Below are 26085 nucleotides of genomic sequence, written 5' to 3' on the forward strand. Positions count from 1 at the left end.
TCCATAAGGGATATGGTGGAAGTGGTCTGGGCAGAATTTCAGCATTGACTGCTGTTCCCCTCCCCAACCCAGAACTACAGGAGATCTTTCTCAGGATTCTCCCTAGTCTTCCGTATCACCACCTGGTGGGATTCCTTAGAAATCTGTAAAAGGGTGCGAAATCTCTTTTGTCTACAGTCCCTAGGGACTTCATACTCATACTAGCCCACAGCCGGTCTTTAGTAATTCATTAAAATATTTTAGCTGAATCTTAGTGGTATTTATGTCAGGTAAGCAAATGCTTGAGTCCTGTTTCTACAGATGCCTGTCTCTACAGATTTTGGGTTAGCTGTTTGCCCTGCAACCTCAGTTTTCTGATGAGTTCAAGAAAAGTTATTAATTTGCATTTTTCCCAGCTTTTTTTAAAAATCTTGTTGTAATGGTGGAAGAGATGCTCTTTCCAACCCTGTATCTCTGAACCGATACCAGAAGTTCATATGAACCTGAGGATAAGTTTTTAAGGCTCTGTTTGTATTCCAGCATCCATCCCACAGTTTACCAATTCCCCCACGATGGTGATCATGGTGGGTTTACCAGCTCGAGGAAAGACCTACATCTCCACGAAGCTCACAAGATATCTCAACTGGATAGGAACACCAACTAAAGGTATGTTTCTGGAACCCTGTGTTATCCAGACCCCTACAGATCACTGGCTGAAAACACAGCAAAGTAGAAGGCTTCAGAGGGGCCAAAGGCCTCACATCAAAAATTCCTCATCACCTTCATTCCTGTAATAAGACTACTACTACTACTACACTGATAAATTTCACAAATTATTGAGCACATACTCTGTGACCAAATCCACGCTGGGCACTGAACGTAGAGAAGTGAATAAGGTCAGATGTCTGCTCTCAAGGAGCTCCATGATCTCAAGACTTCAAAACAAGCCAATGAGAAACAACTATTTTGGTTACAATTACTATCATTAACATAACAATATTACCATTTTTATTAGAATTACAATTTTATCACCATTTTATAATTGAGGAAATTAAGGGTAAAGAGGTGATTACCTTGCCCAAAAAGTGCCTTGCCCTGAAAGGCCAGTAAGTGACAGAACCAGGATATTAACCCAGGTCTATTTGATTTCAAAGCCTGAATTTTATTATATGAGGTTCAATGCCTGGCTCTACTGATAGGAAGAGAAAATAATCCCACGTTGGCCCCACACTCTCTTTTTCTTCATTTTATCCCCATCCTTCTTTCTCTTGCCCATCACAACACTGTATCCACCTGTCTCCCTGCTTCTCCCTCTCCAGGTCTTCTCCTCTCTTTCTCCAATTTTTTCATTCCATTCATCTACTTTCTATAATTCACTTTGAAGAGTTCCTCAAGAGTTTTCCATGCGCCATGCTAGGCATTGGGAAGCAGCAATGGATGAGACTCTCGCCCTGTCCTTGGAGACTTCTCAGTGTGGCTGGGGATGCCAAGAGTACCACTTGTCACCTGGGAATTCTACAACAGAGTGCTAAGGGGGCTCACAGGAGAGAATCACTAACTGGAAGGCAGCAATACTTCCCAGATAGAGTGTATTTGCGCTGGATCCTGTGGAAGGAGTAGGACATTGGCAAAAGAGATGGAGAGAAGGAATAGCTTATGTGGAGGAGTTCAGGCTCAAGGAGCCACTCTTGAGTGTAGGGAAACATAGGACAGTAGCAGGTGGGTCTCTGCCCTAATGCCCCTGCTTTCCATTTGCTCCACTCCAATCTATTCTCACAGAGACCTCCAGAGTCATATTTCAAAGTACAAAGCTAACCATGCCTACAGCTTCCAAGGGCCCCCTTAGCCTGCAGGTTTAAATCTGAGCTCCTTAGCCAGTCATTCAAGAACATCCACAGGAGAAAGCGGAAGCTTCTCAGTGTAGTATTTGAGACAAGAGTATCAATAGCCTTCTCTGATCACTCCAAGTGGAATTAGTACTTCTTTCTCCTCACTCTCTTGCTTGGCTCTGTGTTGCCTCGTTAAAACACTTAAACTGGTTGAGAGATCTCTCTTTACTAGTTTTCTCTTTGACCCGCTGTTGGACTGTGAGCTCCTTAAGGGTCCCATCATGAGGATCTGCTTCATCGCTGAGACTCCAGAATTCATGACCTGCTTTACATAGTAGGCTTCAGAAAGTCTTTGTTGAATGAATGAGTGAAATATGACTTACCTCTTCAGCTGCTTATCTGCTTTCTCCTCCTTTTCTTCCCTCCTCTCTAGTATTTCACCATTACAAATGGGAATGACCTAGAGAGGGCAGCAAATTTAGGCTCTCCCTCATGATACAGAGAAATGAAAGAACATTGGACTAGGATTCAGAAAGCCCAATATGATTCTGCCACTACCTCATTTACTGTTTGACACTTGATTATTGTTTTTACCCCCTGGATCACAGCTTCCTTATCTATCCAATGGAGTAAAGCATTAACAGTGTTGGACAACCAAGAATTCTATATCTGGAAAACTGTCCTTCAAGAATAAGGGGGAAATTAAGACATTTCCAGATAAACAAATTCTGAGAGAGTTTGTAACCACTAGGCATGACCTACAAGAAATGCTAACAGGAGCTCTTCATATGAAAAAAAGGACACTAGACATTTTAGACATTAACTCAAAGCTGTACATAGAAAAAATATCTCCATTAAAGGTAGTTTTAAGATATTTTTGCTTGGTAATTCTAGTTGTTACATTTTTCATACTTTATGCTCACAAATGCATAAAAAATAAGTATAAACTTTTGCCACGGGGGACATAATGTATAAAAATGTAGTATGTGGGGATTCTGAGAAGATAACTGCACAAGCAGATTTACGTTCCCAACCTTCTCCACATATGCACCAAGAAATGCAATGAGAAAAAATCTGCTCAGCCCTGAGGGACTATAAAATGGTGGACAAAAGACAGCTGCAAGGAGCTGCAGACAGACCCAAGGCAACAACAAATCTGTTATGGTAGAAAAAAAGCTTTTTCCAATGTCTCCACCCCCCCATACCCAGCCTTACAAATTGGAAGCCATCATGAATGGCTACAGTGACTCGCAACTGATGGCTACAGCAGAGCCCACTCCTCCAGGCAACACATGGCTCACCTGTACACAGGGAAGGGTCCTGATCTCTAGCTTTGATATAAACAGATCAGATCTCCCTGGTGCTCCATTCAGGGTATAACTGCACCTCACCCTCCCAGCGTGCCAGACAGATGGCTGCCACAGTCCCTGTTGGCCCATTGCTCACCTGAGCATAGTGACAGGCCTCTATCTCTGACTCCAAGATAAGTGAGCCCTCACAGAGTTGGGGAGGGAGCAGCGATCAGGACTGAGGGCTACACCCACCAGACGATGGTTCATTTAGTGTGGCTTTTCTAACCAGTTTGTGAGGCACTAAAGGACTGCAAACTTGGTCTGGAGGGAAACAACCATCATGTAGCAGAGGAGGGAGCGATAACCAAAGACAAATCTGTGCCCCCTGGAGGATGAATCGACTAGAGTATGTTTTCTGTTCTGTTTGGGAGCCTCCGAGAGACGGAACCCTTGGTCTGGACTGAAATGGAGTTGCCACAGAAAGGGAAAGAAAATGGTAAGCAAAGCCTGCAGGCTCTGCTCATCTAAGAGTTTCTTGCAGAAAGTAGTGCTGTTGAAAACACTAAACACTCAGGAGACTTGAGAAAGCTAACACCTTGTAAAATTTTAATGTCCTACTTTCAACAAAAAAATTACAAGGCCACAAACTGGAAATGATGATCCATTCAAGTGAACAAGATGAAGAGAGAGAACTTGTACTTATGGAGGCCCAAATAGTAAACAGATTGGAAGAATATAACACAACAATATTAAGCAAGCTCAAAGATTTAAAGGAAAATATAAAGAGCTAAAGAAAATCAGGAAAATGATGCATGAAAAAAATGAGACTTTAAATAAAAAAATAGACACATAAAAAGAAACCAAACATAAATACTGAAACACGGTGTTCTTCTCACAAGTCTTGGAGATCAGAAGGCAATTAATGACATATTTAAAATGCTGGAAAAAAAGAACTGTCAGCCAAGAATACCATATCTGGCAAAACTGGCCTTCAAGACAGGAAAGCTGATAATGGGGAACCCAAGGTCGAGAAGGGGAGAGTGTTGAAAGGTAGTGGAGTTGTCAATCAATGTCACAAAACAATATGTGTATTAATTGTTTAACGAGAAACTAATTTGCTCTGTAAACCTTCATCTAAAGCAAAATTAAAAAAAACTATCCTTCAAGAATGAGGACAAAATTAAACATTCCCAAATAAAAGCTCACAGAGTTTATAACAGTAGACCTGCCTTATAAAAACGCTAAAGGATGTCCTTCAGATGGGAAAGAAAGGACACTAGACAATAACTTGAAGCTGTAGATAGAAAAAAAAAAAACTCCTTTACAGGTAATTACAAGAGTAGGTATATAATGGTAAGTTTTAAGGTATTTTTCTTGGTAATTCTAGTGGTTATGTCCTTCATGCTTTAAAATGACAAGTGCATAAAAATAAGTATAAATGTATGCTGCAGGACACATGATGCATAAAGATGTGATTCGTGATAATAACAACATAAATGGGGTGGGGGAAAACAGTATACATTTACAGATTTCAAAGGTTACTGAGTTAAATTGGAATAAATTTAATCCAAGTTGTTATAAATGTAAGATGTTAAATGTAATACACGTGGTAACCACAAAGAAAATATCTAAAAACAAAAACAAAACAAACACTCAAAAGGGAAGAAGAGAATCAAAATAGTTCACTACAAAAAAAAATCAATAAAAGGCATTTGACAAAGTCCAACACCCATTTATGATTAAAAAAAAAACTCTCACCAAAATAGGAATTGAAGGAAAATCCCTCAACATAATAAAGGGCATCTATACAAAGCCAACAGCCAACATCACTCTAAATGGAGAGAGCCTGAAAGCATTTCCCTTGAGAACAGAAACCAGACAAGGATGCCCTTTATCACCACTCTTATTCAACATTGTGCTAGAGGTCCTAGCCAGAGCAATTAGGCTAGACAAAGAAATAAAGGGCATCCGGATTGGCAAGGAGGAAGTAAAATTGTCTCTATTTGCAGATGACATGATCTTATACACAGAAAACCCTAAGGAATCCTCCAGAAAACTACTGAAACTAATAGAAGAGTTTGGCAGAGTCTCAAGTTATAAGATAAACATACAAAAATCACTTGGATTCCTCTACATCAACAAAAACAACATTGAAGAGGAAATCACCAATTCAATACCATTCACAGTAGCCCCCAAGAAAATAAAATACTTAGGAATAAATCTTACCAAAGATGTAAAAGACCTATACAAAGAAAACTACAAGTACTACTACAAGAAACTAAAAAGGACCTACTTAAGTGGAAAAACATACCTTGCTCATGGATAGGAAGACTTAACATAGTAAAAATGTCTATTCTACCAAAAGCCATCTATACATACAACGCACTTCCGATCCAAATTCCAATGACATTTTTTAATGTGATGGAGAAATAAATAACCAACTTTGTATGGAAGGGAAAGAAGCCTCGGATAAGTAAAGCATTACTGAAAAAGAAGAAGAAAGTGGGAGGCCTCACTCTACCTGATTTTAGAACCTATTATACAGCCACAGTAGTCAAAACAGCCTGGTACTGGTACAACAACAGGCACATAGACCAATGGAACAGAATTGAGAACCCAGATATAAATCCATCCACATATGAGCAGCTGATATTTGACAAAGGCCCAGTGTCAGTTAATTGGGGAAAAGATAGTCTTTTTAACAAATGGTGCTGGCATAACTGGATATCCATTTGCAAAAAAAATGAAACAGGACCCATACCTCACACCATGCACAAAAACTAACTCCAAGTGGATCAAAGACCTAAACATAAAGACTAAAACGATAAAGATCATGGAAGAAAAAATAGGGACAACGTTAGGAGCCCTAATACAAGGCATAAACAGAATACAAAACATTACCAAAAATGACAAAAAGAGACCAGATAACTGGGAGCTCCTAAAAATCAAACACCTATGCTCATCTAAAGACTTCACCAAAAGACTAAAAAGACCACCTACAGATTGGGAAAGAATTTTCAGCTATGACATCTCTTACCAGCGCCTGATCTCTAAAATCTATATGATTCTGTCTAAACTCAACCACAAAAAGACAAACAACCCAATCAAGAAGTGTGCAAAGGATATGAACACGCACTTCACTAAAGAAGATATTCAGGCAGCTAACAGATACATGAGAAAATGCTCTCGATCATTAGCCATTAGAGAAATGCAAATTAAAACTACGATGAGATTCCATCTCACTCCAACAAGGCTGGCATTAATCCAAAAAACAAAATAATACATGTTGGAGAGGCTGCAGAGAGGTTGGAACTCTTATACACTGCTGGTGGGAATGTCAAATGGTACAACCACTTTGGAAATCTATCTGGTGTTATCTTAAACAGTTAGAAATAGAACTACCATACAACCCAGAAATCCCACTCCTCGGAATATAAAAAAAAAAAAAAAAAATTTTTTTCAATAACCCTAGAGAAATAAGAGCCTTCACACAAACAGATATATGCACACCCATGTTTATTGCAGCTCTGTTTACAATAGCAAAAACCTGGAAGCAACCAAGGTGTCCATCAACGGATGAATGGTTAAATAAATTGTGGTATATTCACACAATGGCATATACGCATCGATAAAGAACAGTGACGAATCTGTGAAACATTTCATAACATGGAGGAACCTGGAAGGCATTATGCTGAGTGAAATTAGTCAGAGGCAAAAGGACAAATATTGTATAAGACCACTATTATAAGGTCTTGAGAAATAGTATAAACTGAGAAGAACACATACTTTTGTGGTTATGAGGCGGGGAGGGAGGGAGGGCGGGAGAGGGTTATTTACTGATCAGTTAGTAGATAAGAACTACTTTAGGTGAAGGGAAGGACAATACTCAATACACAGAAGGTCAGCTCAACTGGACTGGACCAAAAGCAAAGAAGTTTCTGGGATAAACTGAATGCTTCAAAGGTCAGCGGAGCAAGGGCGGAGGTTTGGGGACTATGGCTTAAGGGGACTTCTAAGTCAATTGGCAAAATAATTCTATTATGAAAACATTCTGCATCCCACTTTGAAAAGTGGTGTCTGGGGTCTTAAATGCTAACAAGCGGCCATCTAAGATGCATCAATTGGTCTCAAGCCACCTGGAGCAAAGGAGAATGAAGAACACCAAGGTCAAACGATAACTATGAGCCCAAGAGACAGAAAGGGCCACATGAACCAGCGACTACATCATCCTGAGACCAGAAGAACTAGATGGTGCCCGGCCACAAACGATGACTGCCCTAACAGGGAGCACGACAGAGAACCCCTGAGGGAGCAGGAGATCAGTGGGATGCAGACCCCAAATTCTCAAAACACCAGACTTAATGGTCTGGCTGAGACTAGAGGAATCCCAGTGGTCATGGTCCCCAAACCTTCTGTTGGCCAATGACAGGAACCGTTCCCGAAGACAACTCATCAGACATGGAACGGACTGGACAATGGGTAGGAGAGAGATGCTGATGAAGAGTGAGCTAATTATATCAGGTGGACACTTGAGACTGTGTTGGCATCTCCTGTCTGGAGGGGAGATAGGAGGGTAGAGAAGGTTAGAAACTGGCGAAATTGTCATGAAAGGAGGGACTGCAAGGGCTGACTCATTAGGGGGAGAGTAAGTGGGAGTAAGGAGTAAGGTGTATATAAGCTTATATGTGACAGACTGACTTGATTTGTAAACGTTCACTTAAAGCTCAATAAAAATTATTATAAAAAAATCAGTAAAACACAAAATGTGTCAGTATTAGAGGAAATAAGGGACAACAAAGATATGCCAAAAAACCAAAAGCAAACCATAGCCATCGAGTCAATTCTGATTCACAATGACCCTATAGAACAAAGTAGAACTGCGTCACAGGGTTTCCAAAGCTTTAATCTTTATGGAAGCAGACTGCCACATCCTTCTCTCATGGAGCAGCTAAGTGGGCTCAAACTGTCATCCTTTAATTAGCAAGGTGAGTGCTTAACCACTGCACCACTAGGACTCCTTCGTTAGTCATTAGGGAAAGGCAAAAAAAAATCAGAGTGAGATACCACTTGACCCTCACTAAGATTGCTATGATTAAAACACACACACACACACACAAAACAACATGAGATGATAAGGGTGTGGAGAAATTGGAACACTCATCCATTGCTGGTGGGATAGTAAAATGGTACAAAAAGATTTTGTCAGTTCCTCAAAAAGTTAACATAGAATTACCATAAGATCCAGTAATTGCATTTCTAGATATATTCCCAAAAGAACTGAAATCAGGAATACAAACATACTTGTACACTGATGTCCATTATAACACTATTCAAAATAGATAAAAAAACACAACCTAAACGTCTATCAACAAATAAATGGACAAACATGTAGTACATACATGGAATATTACTCAGCCATAGAGAAAAATGAAGTCTCGATATGACATGGATGAACCTTGAAAACATTATGCTGAGTGAAATAAGTTAGTCACAAAAGGACAAATATTATATGATCCTGCTTATATGAAATATCTAGAATAGGCAAATGTATACAGACTACAATTTATTAGTGCTTTCCAGGGGCTGGAGGGAGGAGGAAAGGGGGAGTCATTGCCTAAGGGGTACTGGGCTTATGTTAAGGGTCGATGGAAAAATTTGGAAATGGATTGTGATGATGCTTGCACAATATGATGGATGTAATTAATGTCACTGAACTGTACGTGTAAAAAATGTTGAAATGGCAGCATTTCTATATATATATATATAGAAACCAAACCCACTGCTGTTGAGTCGATTCCGACTCATAGCGACCCTATAGGACAGAGTGGAACTGCCCCATAGAGTTTCCAAGGAGCGTCTGGCGGATTCGAACTGCTGACCTCTTGGTTAGCAGCCGTAGCGCTTAACCACTACTCCACCAGGGTTTCCATATATACATAAAATACACATATATGCATGCATGTACATATATACATACAGGTACATATATGGGAAAAAAAGTGTTGGGGTTCATGATAAAGTAGGCTTGGAGTCAAACAGGCCTGGATTTGAGTCCCAGCTCCCCATTTACTAATTGTGAAAGTTACTTCCTATATCAACTTTCCTCATTTGTAAAATGGAAATGGTCATTCCTACTTTGCAAGGTTGTTGTGAGGAAAAAATCATCTGGTGGTCATAATTTGTGTTCTTATAAGTACATTATGTAGCTACAAATTTTACCTCCTTTCACCTCTGAGGTCCCACTGGGACCCTCCCAACCTTTTCACTGGTGGCCCCCTGCTTTCAGTGTTTAATTTAGGCCAGTATCGAAGAGAAGCAGTGAGCTACAGGAACTATGAATTCTTTCTCCCAGACAACATGGAGGCCCAATTAATCAGGAAGTAAGTATTCAGCCTTTTGGGAGCTGCTCCCTGGCAGAGGGACGCCTTTGTTCAGATATTGGTGTAGTGGGGCAGAGCAACCTTGATCAGGGAGGAGGCCCTCTAGACCCTTAAAGGGTGGTTGGGACAGCCTTTCCACCACCCTGCCCAATGCCTGTTTCTGGTTATGCCCATCGTTGTTCAAGAACCTTTAACAGTGCCCTACTTTGTACAGGAGAGAGTAGAAACTTCTCAGCCTAGCACTTAAGACTGGCCCACTCCAGTTTCTTCAGTCTCATTCATTCAACCTGAAGGTCTCTCTCTACTACTAGACTCTGAGTATTCCATAGCAGAGCCTGGGTCTCATTTCTTGATTCATAGGTTCATCCTGTTGTTAAGTGTGGTCAAGTCGGTCTGACTCATAGTGACCCTATGCACAACAGAACAAAACACTGCCCGGTCCTGCACCATCCTCACAATCGTTGCTATGCTTGAGCTCATTGTTGCAGCCACTGTGTCAATCCAGCTCATTGAGGGTCTTCCTCTTTTTCATTGACCTTCTACATTATCAAGCATGACACCCTTCTTCAGCAACAGTTGCCCTCCTGATAACGTGTCCAAGGTATGTGAGATGAAGTCTTGCCATCCTCATTTCTAAGGAGCATTCTGGCTGTACTTTTTCCAAGACAAATTTGCTCATTCTTCTGGCAGTCGATGGTGTATTCGATATTCTTTGCCAACACCATAATTCAAAGGCATCAATTCTTCTTTGGTCTTCCTTTTTTATTTTCCAACCTTTGCATGCATATGAGGCAGTCGAAGTTACCATGGCTTGGGTCAGGCACACCTTAGTCCTAAAAGTGACATCTTTTTTTTTTTCCAACATTTGCATGCATCTGAGGCAGTTGAAGTTACCATGGCTTGGGTCAGGCACACCTTAGTCCTGAAAGTGACATCTTTGCTTTTTAACACTTTAAAGAGGTCTTTTGCAGCAGATTTGCCTAATGAAATATGTTGTTTAATTTCTTGAGTGCTGCTCCCATGGGCATTGATTGTGGATCCAAGTTAAATGAAATCCTTGACAACTTCAATCTTTTCTCCTTTTATCATGATGTTGTTTATTGGTCCAGTTGTAAGGATTTTTGTTTTGTTTGTGTTGAGGTGTGTAATGGTTAAGATTATGTGTCAGGTTGGCTGGGCCATGATTCTCAGTGTATTGGCAGTTGCGTAATGTTGTGATCACATCCTTATGAAACCTGATATGTGATCCATGATACCATAATAGAATCTGCTGAGTGATACCAGTGGGGTCCAGGCCTGTGGCAGCTCACTGCCCCCTCAGCCGTCATCTCTCCACCCTCCTCCTCCTAGTTCCTTCCTGCTTGCCTTGCAGTGGCTTTTTCTTGTTCTAGATCTTGCAGCTGGCTCTTGCTCTGGTTCTTGGGGCTTGAACTAGCAACTTGCCTGACGAACTTGAGATTTCTCAGTCTTCACAGCTTGCTACAGCCCTGCTCTCTGGCCTGCTGACCTTGGGTTCACCAGTCCCTGTGGCTTCTTGAATCAGCAGAATTCTGTAAGACCCCTGCTTTCCAGCCTGCTGATCTTGGGTTTGCCATCCCCTGTGGCTACATGAATTGGGAGAATCTTCTTTTTTGACCCATGGACTGGGGACGTACAGCATCTAAGAACCATGTGAGCCATTTCTTTGATATAAATCTCTCATTTTATATAAGTATACACTTTACTGGTTTTGCTTCTCTAGAGAACCCAGCCTAAGACAAGATGTAATCCATATGGAAGGCTGTAGTCTTTGATCTTTATCAGTAAGTATTCCAAGTCCTCTTTGCTTTCAGCAAGCAAGGCTTTATCATATGCGTATTGCAGGTTGTTAACGAGCCTTCCACCAATCCTGATGCCACATTCTTCTTCATGTACGCCAGCCTCTCAGATTATTTGCTGAGATACAGATTGAGTAAGTATGGTGACAGGATACTGCCCTGATGCATACCTTACCTGATTTTATACCACATACTATTCCCTTGTTCTGTTTGAATGATTGCCTTGTGGTCTATGTACAGGTTCGTATTCTTCACAATGTTATCCATAATTTGTTATGATCCATACAGTCAAATGCCTTTGCATAGTCAATAAAACACAGGTAAACAGGTTTCCAGTGTTCTCTGCCTTCAGCCAAGATCCACCTGACATCAGTAATGATATCCCTTGTTCCACATCCTCTTTTGCATTTGGCTTGAATTTCTGGCAGTTCCCTGTAGATGTACTGCTCAAACACTTTTGAAAGATCTTCAGCAAAATTTTACTTGTGTGTGGTATTAATGATGGTACTGTTCAATAATTTCTGCATTTTGATGGATCACCTTTCTTTGGAATGTGCACAAATAAGGATCTCTTCCAGACAGTTGGCCAGATAGCTGTCTTCCAAATTTCTTGGCAAGCGTGAGTGAGCACCTCCAGTGTTGCATCTGTTCGTTGAAACATCTTAGTTGGTATTCCGTCAATTCCTTCAATACCATCAGTTCTTGATCATATGCCCGCTCCTGAAATGGTTGAACACTGACCAATTCTTTTTTTTTTTAATTTTTATTGTGCTTTAAGTGAAAGTTTACAAATCTGGTCAGTCACTCACACAAAAACTTATATACACATTGCTACATACTCCCAATTGCTCTCCCCATAATGAGAGAGCCCACTCCCTCCCTCCACTCTCTCTTTTCCTGTCCATTCCACCAGCTTCTAACCTCCTCTACCCTTTCATCTCCCCTCCAGGGGGGAGATGCCAACATAGTCTCAAGTGTCCACATGATCCAAGAAGCTCATTCCTCACCAGCATCCCTCTCCATTGCATTGTCCAGTCCAATCCCTGTCTGAAGAGTTGGCTTTGGGAATGGTTCCTGTCTTGGGCCAACAGAAGGTCTGGGGTCCAAGACCACCAGGGTCCTTCTAGTCTCAGTCAGATCATTAAGTCTGATCTTTTTACGTGAATTTAGGGTCTGCATCCCACTGCTCTCCTGGTCCCTCAGAGGTTCTCTGTTGTGTTCCCTGTCAAGGCAGTCATTGGTTGTAGCCGGGCACCATCTAGTTCTTCTAGTCTCAGGATGATGTAGTCTCTGGTTCATGTGGCCCTTTCTGTCTCTTGGGCTCATAATTGCCTTGTATCCTTGGTGTTCTTCATTCTCCTTTGGTCCATGTGGGTCGAGACCAATTGATGCACCTTAGATGGCCGCTTGCTAGCGTTTAAGACCCCAGACGCCACTCTCCAATTGACTTAGATGTCCCCTGAAACCATGGCCCCCAAAATCCATCCACTGCTATGCTGGCCTTCGAAGGATTCAGTTTATTCAGGAAACATCTTTACTTTTGATTTAGTCCAGTTGTGCTGACCTTGGCTGTATTTTGTGTTGCCTTTGCCTTCACCTAAATTGCTTCTTATCTACTATCTAATTAGTGAATACCCCTCTCCCACCCTCCTTCCCTCCCCCTGCTCATAACCATCAAAGAATATATACTTCTCTGTTTAAACTATTTCTCAAGTTCTTATAATAGTGGTCTTATACAATATTTGTCCTTTTGCAACTGACTAATCTCACTCAGCATAATGCCTTCCAGGTTCCTCCATGTGATAAAATCTTCCACAGATTCATCACCGTTCTTTATCGGTGCATAGTATTCCATTGTGTGAATATACCATAACTTATTTAACCATTCATCCATTGATAGGCACTTTGGTTGCTTCCATCTTTTTGCTATTGTAAACAGTGCTGCAATGAACATGGGTGTGCATATATCTGCTCATGTAAAGGCTCTTATGTTTCTAGGATATATTCCAAGGAGTGCAATTGCTGGATTGTATGGTAGTTCTATTTCTAGCTTTGTAAGGAAGTGCCAAATTGATTTCCAAAGTGTTTGTACTATTTTACATTCCCACCAACAGTGTATAACTGTTCCAGTCTCTCCACAAACTCTTCAACATTTATTATTTTGTTTTTTGGATTAATGCCAGCCTTGTTGGAGTGAAATGGAATCTCATTGTAGTTTTGATTTGCATTTCTCTAATGGCTAATGATCGTGAGAATTTCCTCATGTGTCTGTTAGCTACCTGAATGTCTTCTGTAGTGAAGTGTTTGTTCATGTATTTCGCCCATTTTATAATTGGGTTATTTTTCCTTCTGTAGTTGAGTTTTTGCAGCATCATGTAGATTTTAGAGATCAGGCGCTGATCAGAAATGTCATAGCTAGAAACTTTTTCCCAATCTGTGGGTAATGTTTTTACTCACAGCTGACTTTTAGGAGCTTCCAGTTATCTAGTTTTTCTTCTGCATTGTTCGTAATGTTTTGTATATTGTTTATGCCATGTATTAGGGCTCCTAACATTGTCCCTATTTTTTCTTCCATGGTCTTTTTCATTTTAGATGTTATATTTAGGTCTTTGATCCATTTTGAGTTCATTTTGTGCAGGGTGTGAGGTATGGGTCTTGTTTCATTTTTTTTGCAGATGGATATCCAGTTGTGCCAGCACAATTTGTTGAAAACAGTGTCTTTTCCCCATTTAACTATTTTGGAGGCTTTGTCAGATATCAGCTGCTCATATGTGGATGGATTTATGTCTGGATTCTCAATTCTGTTCCATTGGTCTATACATTTGTTGTTGAACCAGTACCAGGCTCTTTTGATTCCTGTGGCAGTATAATACCCGCTGCAGTATAATACCCGCTGCAGTATAATAGGTTCTAAAATCAGGTAGAGTGAGACCTCCCACTTTCTTCTTCTTTGTCAGTAATGCTTTACTTATCCAGGGCCTCTTTCCCTTCCATATGAAGTTGGTGATTTGTTTTTCCATCTCATTAAAAAATGTCTTTGGAATTTAGATCGGAATTGCATTGAATCCTTAGACCGTTTTTGGTAGAACAGACATTTTTATAATGTTAAGACTCCCTATCCATGAGCAAGGTATGTATTTTCCACTTGTGTAGGTCTCTTCTGGTTTCCTGTAGAAGTGTTTTTGTAGTTTTCTTTGTTTAAGTCTTTTACATGTGTGGTAAGATTTATTCCTAAGTATTTTATTTTCTTGGGGGCTACTGCAAATGGCATTGATTTGGTGATTTCCTCTTCAATGTTCTTTTTGTGGCTGTAGAGGAATCCAACTGATTTTTGTATGTTTATCTTGTATCCTGATTCTCTGCTGAACTTTTCTATTAGTTTCTGTAGTTTTCTGGAGGATTCCTTAGGGTTTTCTGTGTATAAGATAATGTCATCTGCAAATAGAGATACTTTGACTTCTTCCTTGCCAATCTGGATGCCCTTTATTTCTTTATCTACCTTAATTGCTCTGGCCAGGACCTCCAGCAGAATGTTGAATAAGAGTGGTGATAAAGGGCATCCTTGTCTGGTTCCCGATCTCAAGGGGAATGCTTTCAGGCTCTCTCCATTTACAATGATATTGGCTATTTATTGGCTTTGTATAGATGCCATTTATTATGTTGAGGAATTTTCCTTCTATTCCTATTTTGCTGAGGTTTTTATCATGAGGGGGTGTTAAACTTTGTCAAATGCCTTATCTGCATCAATTGATAAAATCATGTAATTCTTGTTTTTTATTTGTATGATGGATTACATTTATTTTTTTTCTAATGTTGAAACATCCCTGCATAGCTGGTCATGGTGAATTATTTTTTTAATATGTTGTTGAATTCTATTGGCTAGAATTTTGTTGAGGATTTTTGCATCTATGTACATGAGGGATATAGGTCTGTAATTTTCTTTTTTTGTGGTGTCTTTACCTGATTTTGGTATCAGGGGTATGCTGGCTTCATAGAATGAGTTTGTGAGTATTCTGTCCTTTTCTATGTTCTGAAATACCTTTAGTAGTGGTGGTGTTAACTCCTCCCTGAAAGTTTGGTAGAATTCTGCAGTGAAGCTGTCCAGGCCAGGGCTTTTTTTTTGTTGGGAGTTTTTGGATTACCTTTTTAATCTCTTCTTTTGTTATGGCTCTATTTAGTTATTCTACCTCTGTTTGTGTTAGTTTAGGTAGGTAGTGTGTTTCTAGGAATTCATCCATTTCTTCTAGGTTTTCAAATTGTTAGGGTACAATTTTTCATAGTAATCTGATATGATTCTTTTAATTTTGGTTGGGCTTGTTGTAATATCACCCATCTCATTTCTTATTCAGGTTATTTGCTTCCTCTCCTGTTTTTCTTTTGTCAGGTTGGCCAATGGTTTATCAAATTTGTCAATTTTTTCAAAGAACCAGCTTTTAGTCTTGTTAATTCTTTCAATTGTTTTTCTGTTTTCTATTTCATTTAGTTCTGATCTAATTGTTATCGTTTGTTTTCTTCTGATGCCTGAGCATTTCTTTTGTTTCTTTCTATTTGTTGAAGTTACATGGATAATTCTTTGTTTTGGCCCTTTCTTCTTTTTGTTTGTGTGCATCTGCTGATAGAAATTGACCTCTGAGCACTGCTTTTGCTGTGTCCCAGAGGTTCTGATAGGAAGTGTTTTCATTCTTATTGGATTCTATAGATTTCTTAATTCCATCCTTAATGTCTTCTATAATCCAGTCTTTTTTGAGCTGGGTATTGTTTTTTTTTATTGTTCGGTTTCCAAGTGTTTGATTTCTTTTCACTGCTTTTTCTGTTATTGATTTCTACTTTTATGCCCTTATGGTCAGAGAAGATGCTTTGTAATATTTCAATGTTTTGATTCTACTAAGGCTTGCTTTATGACCTAATACATGGTCTATTCTAGAGAATGTTCCATGTGCACTAGAAAAGACAGTATACTTGCTTGCTGTTGGGTGGAGTGTGCTGTATATGTCTACGAGGTCCAGTTGGTTGATTGTGGCATTTAGATCTTCCGTATCTTTATTGAGCTTCTTTCTGAATGTCCTGTCCTTCACTGAAAGTGGCGTGTTGAACTCTCCTAATATTATTGTGGAACCGTGTATCTCACTTTTCAATGTTGGTAGAGTTTGTTTTATGTATCCTGCAGCCCTGTCATTAGGTGCCTAAATATTTAATATGCTTATATCTTCTTGGTATATTGTCCGTTTAATCATTATAGTGCCCTTCCTTATCCTTTATGATGAATTTAATTTTAAAGTCTATTTTGTCAGAAATTAATATTAGCACTCCTGTTCTTTTTTGTTTGTAGTTTGCTTGATATGTTTTATTCCATCCTTTGAGTTTTAGTTTGTTTGTGTCTCTAAGTCTAAGGTGTGTCTCTTGTAGGCAGCATATAGACAAATCGTGTTTTTTAATCCATTCTGCCACTCTCTGTCTCTTTATTGGTGCATTTAGTCCATTTACATTCAGCGTAATTATGGATAGGTATGAATTTAGTGCTATCATTTTGATGTCCTTTTTTGTGTGTTGTTGACAGTTTCTTATTCCCACTTAATTTTATGTGCTGAGTAGATTATCTTTATATATTGTCCTTTCCTCATATTTGTTGTTGTAGATTTTGTTTCTGCTGAGTCTCTATTTTTTTCTTATATTTTATTTGATGTGTAGGATAGTTTGTCTCCTTTGTGGTTACCTTTTTATTTACCCCTATTTTCCTAAATTTAAACCTAATTTTTATTTTTTTGTATTGCCTTGTCTTCCTCTCCATATGGAAGATCTATGACTACATTTCTTAAAAAAAAAAAAAACTTAGTCCCTCTTTATTGTTTTAATGTTGTCTTCTTTTACATAATAACATCGCTGTTTCCCTGCTTTGAGCGTTTTTTAATCTTGATTTATTTTTATGACTTCTCTGTCTGGTTGACTTCTGATTGCTCTGCCCAGTGTTCTTGTCTTGGGTTGTTACCTGATATTATTGATTTTCTAACCAAAGAACTCTCTTTACTACTTCTTGTAGGTTTGGTTTGGTTTTTATGAATTCCCTAATCTTATGTTTATCTGGAAATATCCTCATTTCACCTTCATATCTGAGAGAGAGTTTTGCCGAATATATGATTCTTGGGTGGCAATTTTTTTTTCCTTCAATTTTTTATATACGTCATTCCATTGCCTTCTTGCTTGCATGGTTTCTGCTAAGTAGTCTGAGCTTATTCTTACTGACTCTCTTTTGTAAGTGACTTCGTTTATCCCTACCTGCTCTTAAAATTCTCTCTTTATCTTTAGTTTTGGCAGGTTTGATTATAATATGTCTTGGTGACTTTCTTTTAAAATCTACCTTATGTGGATTTTGATGAGCATCTTGGATAGATATCTTCTCATCTTTCATGATATCAGGGAAGTTTTCTGGTAGGAAATCTTCAGCAATTCTCTCTGTTTTTTCTGTTATCCCTCCCTTTTCTGGTACTCCAGTCACTCGTAGGTTATTTCTCTTGATAGAGTCCCACATGATTCTTAAGGTTTCTTCATTTTTTTAAGTTCTTTTATCTGATTTTTCTTCAAATATGTTGGTGCTAAGTGGTTTATCTTCGAGTTCAGAAATTCTGCCTTCCACTTGCTCAGTTATGCTCCTCTGACTTTCTATTGAGTTGTCTACTTGTGTAATTTTATTGTTAATCTTCCGAATTTCTAGTTGCTGTCTATGGATTTTTCCAGCTTATTACATTTTTCATTATATTCCTGAATAATCTTTTTCATTTCTTCAACTGCTTTATCTGTGTGTTCCTTGGCTTGTTCTGCATACTGCCTGATTTCCTTCCTGATGTCTTGAAGGGTTCTTTTATATTCTGCCTATGGTAATTCCAGCAATGCACTTTCATGTAGGAGAACTCTTGATTCTTTGTTTTGAGAGCTTATTGAGGCGATCATGGTCTGTTTCTTTCTGTGACTTGATATTGACTTTTTTCTTCGAGCCATCTATAGGTTATTGTAGTAGTTTATTTTATGTTTGCTCACTGTATCCCAGCTTCTTGATTTTGTTTTGTTTTGTTTTGATATGCCCAGATGGGTTGCTTGAGTGAGCTGGCTTGATTATTTTCACCTTTGGAGCTGTGATGTCCTGTCACCAGATGGCTAGAGCTTTTATCAGGTATATCAGTCTAGGGGGTCATTCACTTTTTTTCTATGAATTCAGCTCAGGTGTCCAGGTAGCTGATCATCAAGTTTGTAGTATAGGCTCTGTCCTACAGTCTTAGAGGGAAGGGGTGATTGGTGTAGGTACCGGTATCTGGTTGCAGCAGGGTGTCACACTCTGAACAAGTCAGGGGGCTGAGAATCATCCCCCAGGCATCTCTGAGGAAAGAATGACCCCGTTCCCTAGAGCGTACAGGTGGGTAGGTTCTGCAGACGGACCATGGGCACCTGATGTTTTTGGTTGTAAGGACTGGGAGGTAACAGTTATCCTTGGACCCCTGTCACAGGTGGCTGGGTGACCTGAGTGGAGCCACCAGTCCTTATGCCCCTGATGTGGGTAGGCGAGGACCCTGTTTAAGAGGCAAAGCAATGTCAACCATCAAATACACACTTCTCCACCGCACAGCTGAAACAGTTGTAGTTTGCCAGCAAGAGCTTTTTCTCATGAAATAGGCCCACACAGGTCCATGCAGAGGGGAAAGGTACTCAAAGTCCATGGACTGTTTATGCCTGGATAGAAGCCACTCTTGTCCTGAGCTCCCCTGGTTAGTGGAGCTGGCAAATTATCTTTTCCCCTAATTGCAAATTTATTCCTTCTCCCAGGTTGGGAGGATGGCTCTAGGTGCTCAACAGGGCCTATCTCAAACCCGGGGAAATCAGCCACTGAAGCCAGCTTGGTAGCAGGGTGGGGGCGGGGGGAGCAGTAAAATATACTCAAGTACTTAGCTTTGGCCGAGAGCGCCGGTCTTCTCTGGTTCCAGAGGTGTGAGTAGGCTGTGTGGCTGGCTTCTTCTCTCTGAGGAAAATGCAGCTGAATGCTAGTACTGGCCCACCACAGCTGCTCCCAGGAATGGCGCTTGAGGGCTCCCGATGATTCTGGTCCAGTACCTTCTCTCCACTTCCGAACTGTCTCTTCCTCCCCCTGCCCCTCAGTTTATTTTCTAACCTTGCCATTGATATTCAGGGCTCCTAGCTTGTCATAAATATTCTCATTTCACTTGTTTTTTCAGGTCTTTGTTGTAAGAATGCTCACCAGAACCGTCTGTCTATTCCACCATCTTGGCCCTGCCTTCCTGACCAATTCTTTTTGGTACAGTTACTGTGTGTATTCCTTCCATCTTCTTTTTTTATTATTATTATTAACTTTTATTGAGCTTCAAGTGAACGTTTACAAATCCAATCAGTCTGTCACATATAAGTTTACATACATTTTTCTCCGTACTCCCACCTGCTCTTCCCCTATTGAGTCAGCCCTTTCAGTCTCTCCTTTCGTGACAATTTTGCCAGCTTCCCTCTCTCTCTATTCTCCCATCCCCCCTCCAGACAAGAGCTGCCAAAACACTCTCAAGTGTCCACCTGATATAATTAGCTCACTCTTCATCAGCGTCTCTCTCCCACCCGCTGACCAGTCCCTTTCATGTCTGATGAGTTGTCTTCGGGGATGGCTCCCGTCCTGTGCCGACAGAAGGTCTGGGGAGCATGGCCGCCGGGATTCCTCTAGTCTCAGTCAGACCATTAAGTATGGTCTTTTTATGAGAATTTGGGGTCTGCATCCCACTGATCTCCTGTTCCCTCAGGAGTTCTCTGTTGTGCTCCCTGTCAGGGCAGTCATTGATTGTGGCCGGGCACCAACTAGTTCTTCTGGTCTCGGGATGATGTAGGTCTCTGGTTCATGTGGCCCTTTCTGTCTCTTGGGCTCCTAGTTGTCGTGTGATCTTGGTGTTCTTCATTTTCCTTTGCTCCAGGTGGGTTGAGACCAATTGATGCATCTTAGATGGCCGCTTCTTAGCATTTAAGAACCCAGACGCCACATTTCAAAGTGGGATGCAGAATGTTTTCATAATAGACTTATTTTGCCAATTGACTTAGAAGTCCCCTCAAACCGTGTTCCCCAGACCCCCGCCCCTGCTCCGCTGACCTTTGAAGCATTCATTTTATCCCGGAAACTTCTTTGCTTTTGGTCCAGTCCAATTGAGCTGACCTTCCATGTATTGAGTGTTGTCTTTCCCTTCACCCAAAGCAGTTCTTATCTACTGATTAATCAGTAAAAAACCCTCTCCCTCCCTCCCTCCCCACTTCGTAACCACAAAAGTATGTGTTCTTCTCAGTTTTTACTATTTCTCAAGATCTTATAATAGCGGTCTTATACAATATTTGTCCTTTTGCCTCTGAATAATTTCACTCAGCATAATCCCCTCCAGGTTCCTCCATGTTATGAAATGTTTCACAGATTCGTCACTGTTCTTTATTGATGCGTAGTATTCCATTGTGTGAATATACCACAATTTATTTACCCATTCATCTGTTGATGGACACCTTGGTTGCTTCCAGCTTTTTGCTATTGTAAACAGAGCTGCAATAAACATGGGTGTGCATATATCTGTTTGTGTGAAGGCTCTTGTATCTCTAGGGTATATTCCGAGGAGTGGGATTTCTGGGTTGTATGGTAGTTCTATTTCTAACTGTTTAAGATAACGCCAGATAGATTTCCAAAGCGGTTGTACCATTTGACATTCCCACCAGCAGTGTATAAGAGTTCCAATCTCTCTGCAGCCTCTCCAACATTTATTATTTTATTTTTTGGATTAATGGCTGCCTTGTTGGTGTGAGATGGAATCTCATCATAGTTTTAATTTGCATTTCTCTAATGGCTAATGATCGAGAGCATTTTCTCATGTCTCTGGTGGCTGCCTGAATATCTTCTTTAGTGAAATGTGTGTTCATCTCCTTTGCCCACTTCTTGATTGGGTTGTTTGTCTTTTTGTGGTTGAGTTTTGACAGAATCATGTAGATTTTAGAGATCAGGCGCTGGTCGGAGATGTCATAGCTGAAAATTCTTTCCCAGTCTGTAGGTGGTCTGTTTACTCTTTTGGTGAAGTCTTTAGATGAGCATAGGTGTTTGATTTTTAGGAGCTCCCAGTTATCGGGTTTCTCTTCATCATTTTCGGTAATGTTTTGTATTCTGTTTATGCCTTGTATTAGGGCTCCTAAGGTTGTCCCTATTTTTTCTTCCATGATCTTTATCGTTTTAGTCTTTATGTTTAGGTCTTTGATCCACTTGGAGTTAGTTTTTGTGCATGGTGTGAGGTATGGGTCCTGTTTCATTCTTTTGCAAATGGATATCCAGTTATGCCAGCACCATTTGTTAAAAAGACTATCTTTTCCCCAATTAACTGACACTGGGCCTTTGTCAAATATCAGCTGCTCATATGTGGATGGATTTATATCTGGGTTCTCAATTCTGTTCCATTGGTCTATGTGCCTGTTGTTGTACCAGTACCAGGCTGTTTTGACTACTGTGGCTGTATAATAGCTTCTGAAATCAGGTAGAGTGAGGCCTCCAACTTTCTTCTTCTTTTTCAGTAATGCTTTGCTTATCCGAGGCTTCTTGCCTTCCATATGAAATTGGTGATTTGTTTCTCTATCCCCTTAAAATATGGCATTGGAATTTGGATCGGAAGTGCATTATATGTATAGATGGCTTTTGGTAGAATGGACGTTTTTACTATGTTAAGTCTTCCTATCCATGAGCAAGGTATGTTTTTCCTCTTAAGTATGTCCTTCTGAATTTCTTGTAGTAGAGCTTTGTAGTTTTCTTTGTATAGGTCTTTTACATCGTTGGTAAGATTTTTTCCTAAGTATTTTATCTTCCTGGGGGCTACTGTGAATGTTATTGATTTGGTTATTTCCTCTTTGATGTTCTTTTTGTTGATGTAGAGGAATCCAAGTGATTTTTGTATGTTTATTTTATAACCTGAGACTCTGCCAAACTCTTCTATTAGTTTCAGTAGTTTTCTGGAGGATTCCTTAGGGTTTTCTGTGTATAAGATCGTGTCATCTGGAAATAGTGATAACTTTACTTCCTCCTTGCCAATCCGGATGCCCTTTATTTCTTTGTCTAGCCTAATTGCCCTGGCTAGGACTTCAAGTACGATGTTGAATAAGAGCGGTGATAAAGGGCATCCTTGTCTGGTTCCCGTTCTCAAGGGAAATGCTTTCAGGTTCTCTCCATTTACAGTGATATTGGCTGTTGGCTTTGCATAGATGCCCTTTATTATGTTGAGGAATTTTCCTTCAATTCCTATTTTGGTAAGAGTTTTTATCATAAATGGGTGTTGGACTTTGTCAAATGCCTTTTCTGCATCAATTGATAAGATCATGTGGTTTTTATCTTTTGTTTTATTTGCGTAATGGATTACATTAATGTTTGTCTGATATTAAACCAGCCTTGCATACCTGGTATAAATCCCCCTTGATCATGGTGAATTATTTTTTTGATGTGTAGTTGGATTCTATTGGCTAGAATTTTGTTGAGGATTTTTGCATCTATGTTCATGAGGGATATAGGTCTATAATTTTCTTTTTTTGTAATGTCTTTACCTGGTTTTGGTATCAGGGAGATGGTGGCTTCATAGAATGAGTTGGGTAGTATTCCGTCATTTTCTGTGCTTTGAAATACCTTCAGTAGTAGTGGTGTTAACTCTTCTGTGAAAGTTTGGTAGAACTCTGCAGTGAAGCCGTCCGGGCCAGGGCTTTCTTTTGTTGGAAGTTTTTTGATTACCGTTTCAATGTCTTTTTTTTGTTATGGGTCTATTTAGTTGTTCTACTTCTGAATGTGTTAGTTTAGGTAGGTAGTGTTTTTCCAGGAATTCATCCATTTCTTCTAGGTTTTCAAATTTGTTAGAGTACAATTTTTCATAATAATCTGAAATGATTCTTTTAATTTCATTTGGTTCTGTTGTGATGTGGCCCTTCTCGTTTCTTATTGAGGTTATTTGTTTCCTTTCCTGTATTTCTTTAGTCAGTCTAGACAATGGTTTATCAATTTTGTTAATTGTTTCAAAGAACCAGCTTTTGGCTTTGTTAATTCTTTCAATTGTTTTTCTGTTCTCTAATTCATTTAGTTTAGCTCTAATTTTTTTTATTTGTTTTCTTCTGGTGCCTGATGGGTTCTTTTGTTGCTCACTTTCTATTTGTTCAAGTTGTAGGGACAGTTCTCTGCTTTTGGCTCTTTCTTCTTTTTGTATGTGTGCATTTATCAATATAAATTGGCCTCTGAGCACTGCTTTTGCTGTGTCCCAGAGGTTTTGATAGGAAGTATTTTCATTCTCGTTGCATTCTATGAATTTCCTTATTCCCTCCTTGATGTCTTCTATAACCCAGTCTTTTTTCAGGAGGGTATTGTTCATTTTCCAAGTATTTGATTTCTTTTCCCTAGTTTTTCTGTTATTGATTTCTAGTTTTATTGCCTTGTGGTCTGAGAAGATGCTTTGTAATATTTCGATGTTTTGGATTCTGCAAAGGTTTGTTTTATGACCTATTATGTGGCCTATTCTAGAGAATGTTCCATGTGCGCTAGAAAAAAAAAGTATACTTTGCAGTCGTTGGGTGGAGAGTTCTGTATAAGTCAATGAGGTCAAGTTGGTTGATTGTTGTAAGTAGGTCTTCCGTGTCTCTATTGAGCTTCTTACTGGATGTCCTGTCCTTCTCCAAAAGTGGTGTGTTGAAGTCTCCTACTTTAATTGTGGAGGTGTCTATCTCACTTTTCAGTTCTGTTAAAATTTGATTTATGTATCTTGCAGCCCTGTCATTGGGTGCATAAATATTTAATGTGGTTATGTCTTCCTGATCAATTGTCCCTTTTATCATTATATAGTGTCCTTCTTTATCCTTTGTGGTGGATTTAAGTCTAAAGTCTATTTTGCCAGAAATTAATATTGCTACTCCTCTTCTTTTTTGCTTATTGTTTGCTTGATATATTTTTTTCCATCCTTTGAGTTTTAGTTTGTTTGTGTCTCCAAGTCTAAGGTGTGTCTCTTGTAGGCAGCATATAGATGGATCGTGTTTCTTTATCCAGTCCATGACTCTCTGTCTCTTTATTGGTGCATTTAGTCCATTTACATTCAGCGTAATTATAGATAAATAAGTTTTTAGTGCTGTCATTTTGATGCCTTTTCATGTGTGTTGTTGGCCATTTCATTTTTCCACATACTTTTTTGTGCTGAGACGTTTTTCTTAGTAAATTGTGAGATCCTCATTTTCATAGTGTTTGGCTTTATATTAGTTGAGTCGTTACGTTTTTCTTGGCTTTTATCTTGAGTTATGGAGTTGTTATACCTTTTTGTGGTTACCTTATTATTTACCCCTATTTTTCTAAGTAAAAACCTAACTTGTATCGTTCTATATCGCCTTGTATCACTCTCCATCTGGCAGTTCAATGCCTCCTGTATTTAGTCCCTCTTTTTGATTATTGTGATCTTTTACCTATTGACTTCCATGATTCGCTGTTATGTGTATTATTATTTTTTTTTAATTAATCTTAATTTGTTTGTTTTTGTGATTTCCCTATTTGAGTTGGTATCAAGACATTCTGTTTTGTGACCTTGTATTGTGCTGGTATCTGATATTATTGGTTTTCTGACCAAACAATATCCTTTAGTATTTCTTGTAGCTTTGGTTTGGTTTCTGCAAATTGTCTAAACTTGTGTTTATCTGTAAACATCTTAATTTCACCTTCATATTTCAGAGAGAATTTTGCTGGATATATGATCCTTGGCTGGCAGTTTTTCTCCTTCAGTGCTCTGTATATGTCGTCCCATTCCCTTCTTGCCTGCATGGTTTCTGCTGAGTAGTCTGAACTTATTCTTATTGATTCTCCCTTGAAGGAAACCTTTCTTTTATCCCTGGCTGCTTTTAAAATTTTCTGTTTATCTTTGGTTTTGTCTAGTTTGATGATAATATGTCTTGGTGTTTTTCTTTTTGGATCAATCTTAAATGCGGTTTGATGAGCATCTTGAATAGATATCCTTTCGTCTTTCATGATGTCAGGGAAGTTTTGTGTCAGGAGATCTTCAACTATTTTCTCTGTGTTTTCTGTCCCCCTCCCTGTTCTGGGACTCCAATCACTGACAAGTTATCCTTCTTGATAGAGTCCCACATGATTCTTAGGGTTTCTTCATTTTTTTTAATTCTTTTATCTGATTTTTTTTCAGCTATGTTGGTGTTGATTCCCTGGTCCTCCAGATGTCCCAGTCTGCATTCTAATTGCTCGAGTCTGCTCCTCTGACTTCGTATTGCATTGTCTAATTCTGTAATTTTATTGTTAATCTTTTGGATTTCTACATGCTGTCTCTCTATGGATTCTTGCAACTTATTAATTTTTCCACTATGTTCTTGAATAATCTTTTTGAGTTCTTCAACAGTTTTATCGGTGTGTTCCTTGGCTTTTTCTGCAGTTTGCCTTATTTCGTTTGTGATGTCTTGAAGCATTCTGTAAATTAGTTTTTTATATTCTGTATCTGATAATTCCAGGATTGTATCTTCAATTGGGAAAGATTTTGATTCTTTTGCTTGGGGGGGTTGGAGAAGCTGTCATGGTCTGCTTCTTTATGTGGTTTGATATGGACTGCTGTCTCCAAGCCATCACTGGGAAACTAGTTTTTCCAGAAAATCCGCTGACTGGTACGCTGGCTCCAGGCTCTGAAAACAATCGCTGCCTCCCCGTATTTGTTCGTTCTCCGTCTCTAAATCTGTGTTTGTTGTTCAGGGTTCGTAGATTGTTATGTATGTGATCGATTCA

General features: G+C 39.4%; 1 protein-coding gene across 2 annotated transcripts in view; it reads left to right on the forward strand.

Annotated features, from left to right (window-relative positions):
* Positions 1-26085, forward strand: part of PFKFB1 (6-phosphofructo-2-kinase/fructose-2,6-biphosphatase 1) — a 185919-nt gene that overhangs the window by 132625 nt on the left and 27209 nt on the right. Inside the window, exons 4-5 of one of the 2 annotated variants that reach the window (XM_049872606.1) lie at positions 520-645; positions 9387-9480. The exons of the other annotated variant lie outside the window; for it this stretch is intronic. Coding sequence (XP_049728563.1) covers positions 520-645; positions 9387-9480 — 220 coding nt within the window. The remainder of the gene's footprint in view (positions 1-519; positions 646-9386; positions 9481-26085) is intronic. 2 annotated transcript variants of the gene reach the window in all.

Source organism: Elephas maximus, chromosome X, assembly GCF_024166365.1.
Source record: "Elephas maximus indicus isolate mEleMax1 chromosome X, mEleMax1 primary haplotype, whole genome shotgun sequence".
Classification (NCBI taxonomy): domain Eukaryota; kingdom Metazoa; phylum Chordata; class Mammalia; order Proboscidea; family Elephantidae; genus Elephas; species Elephas maximus.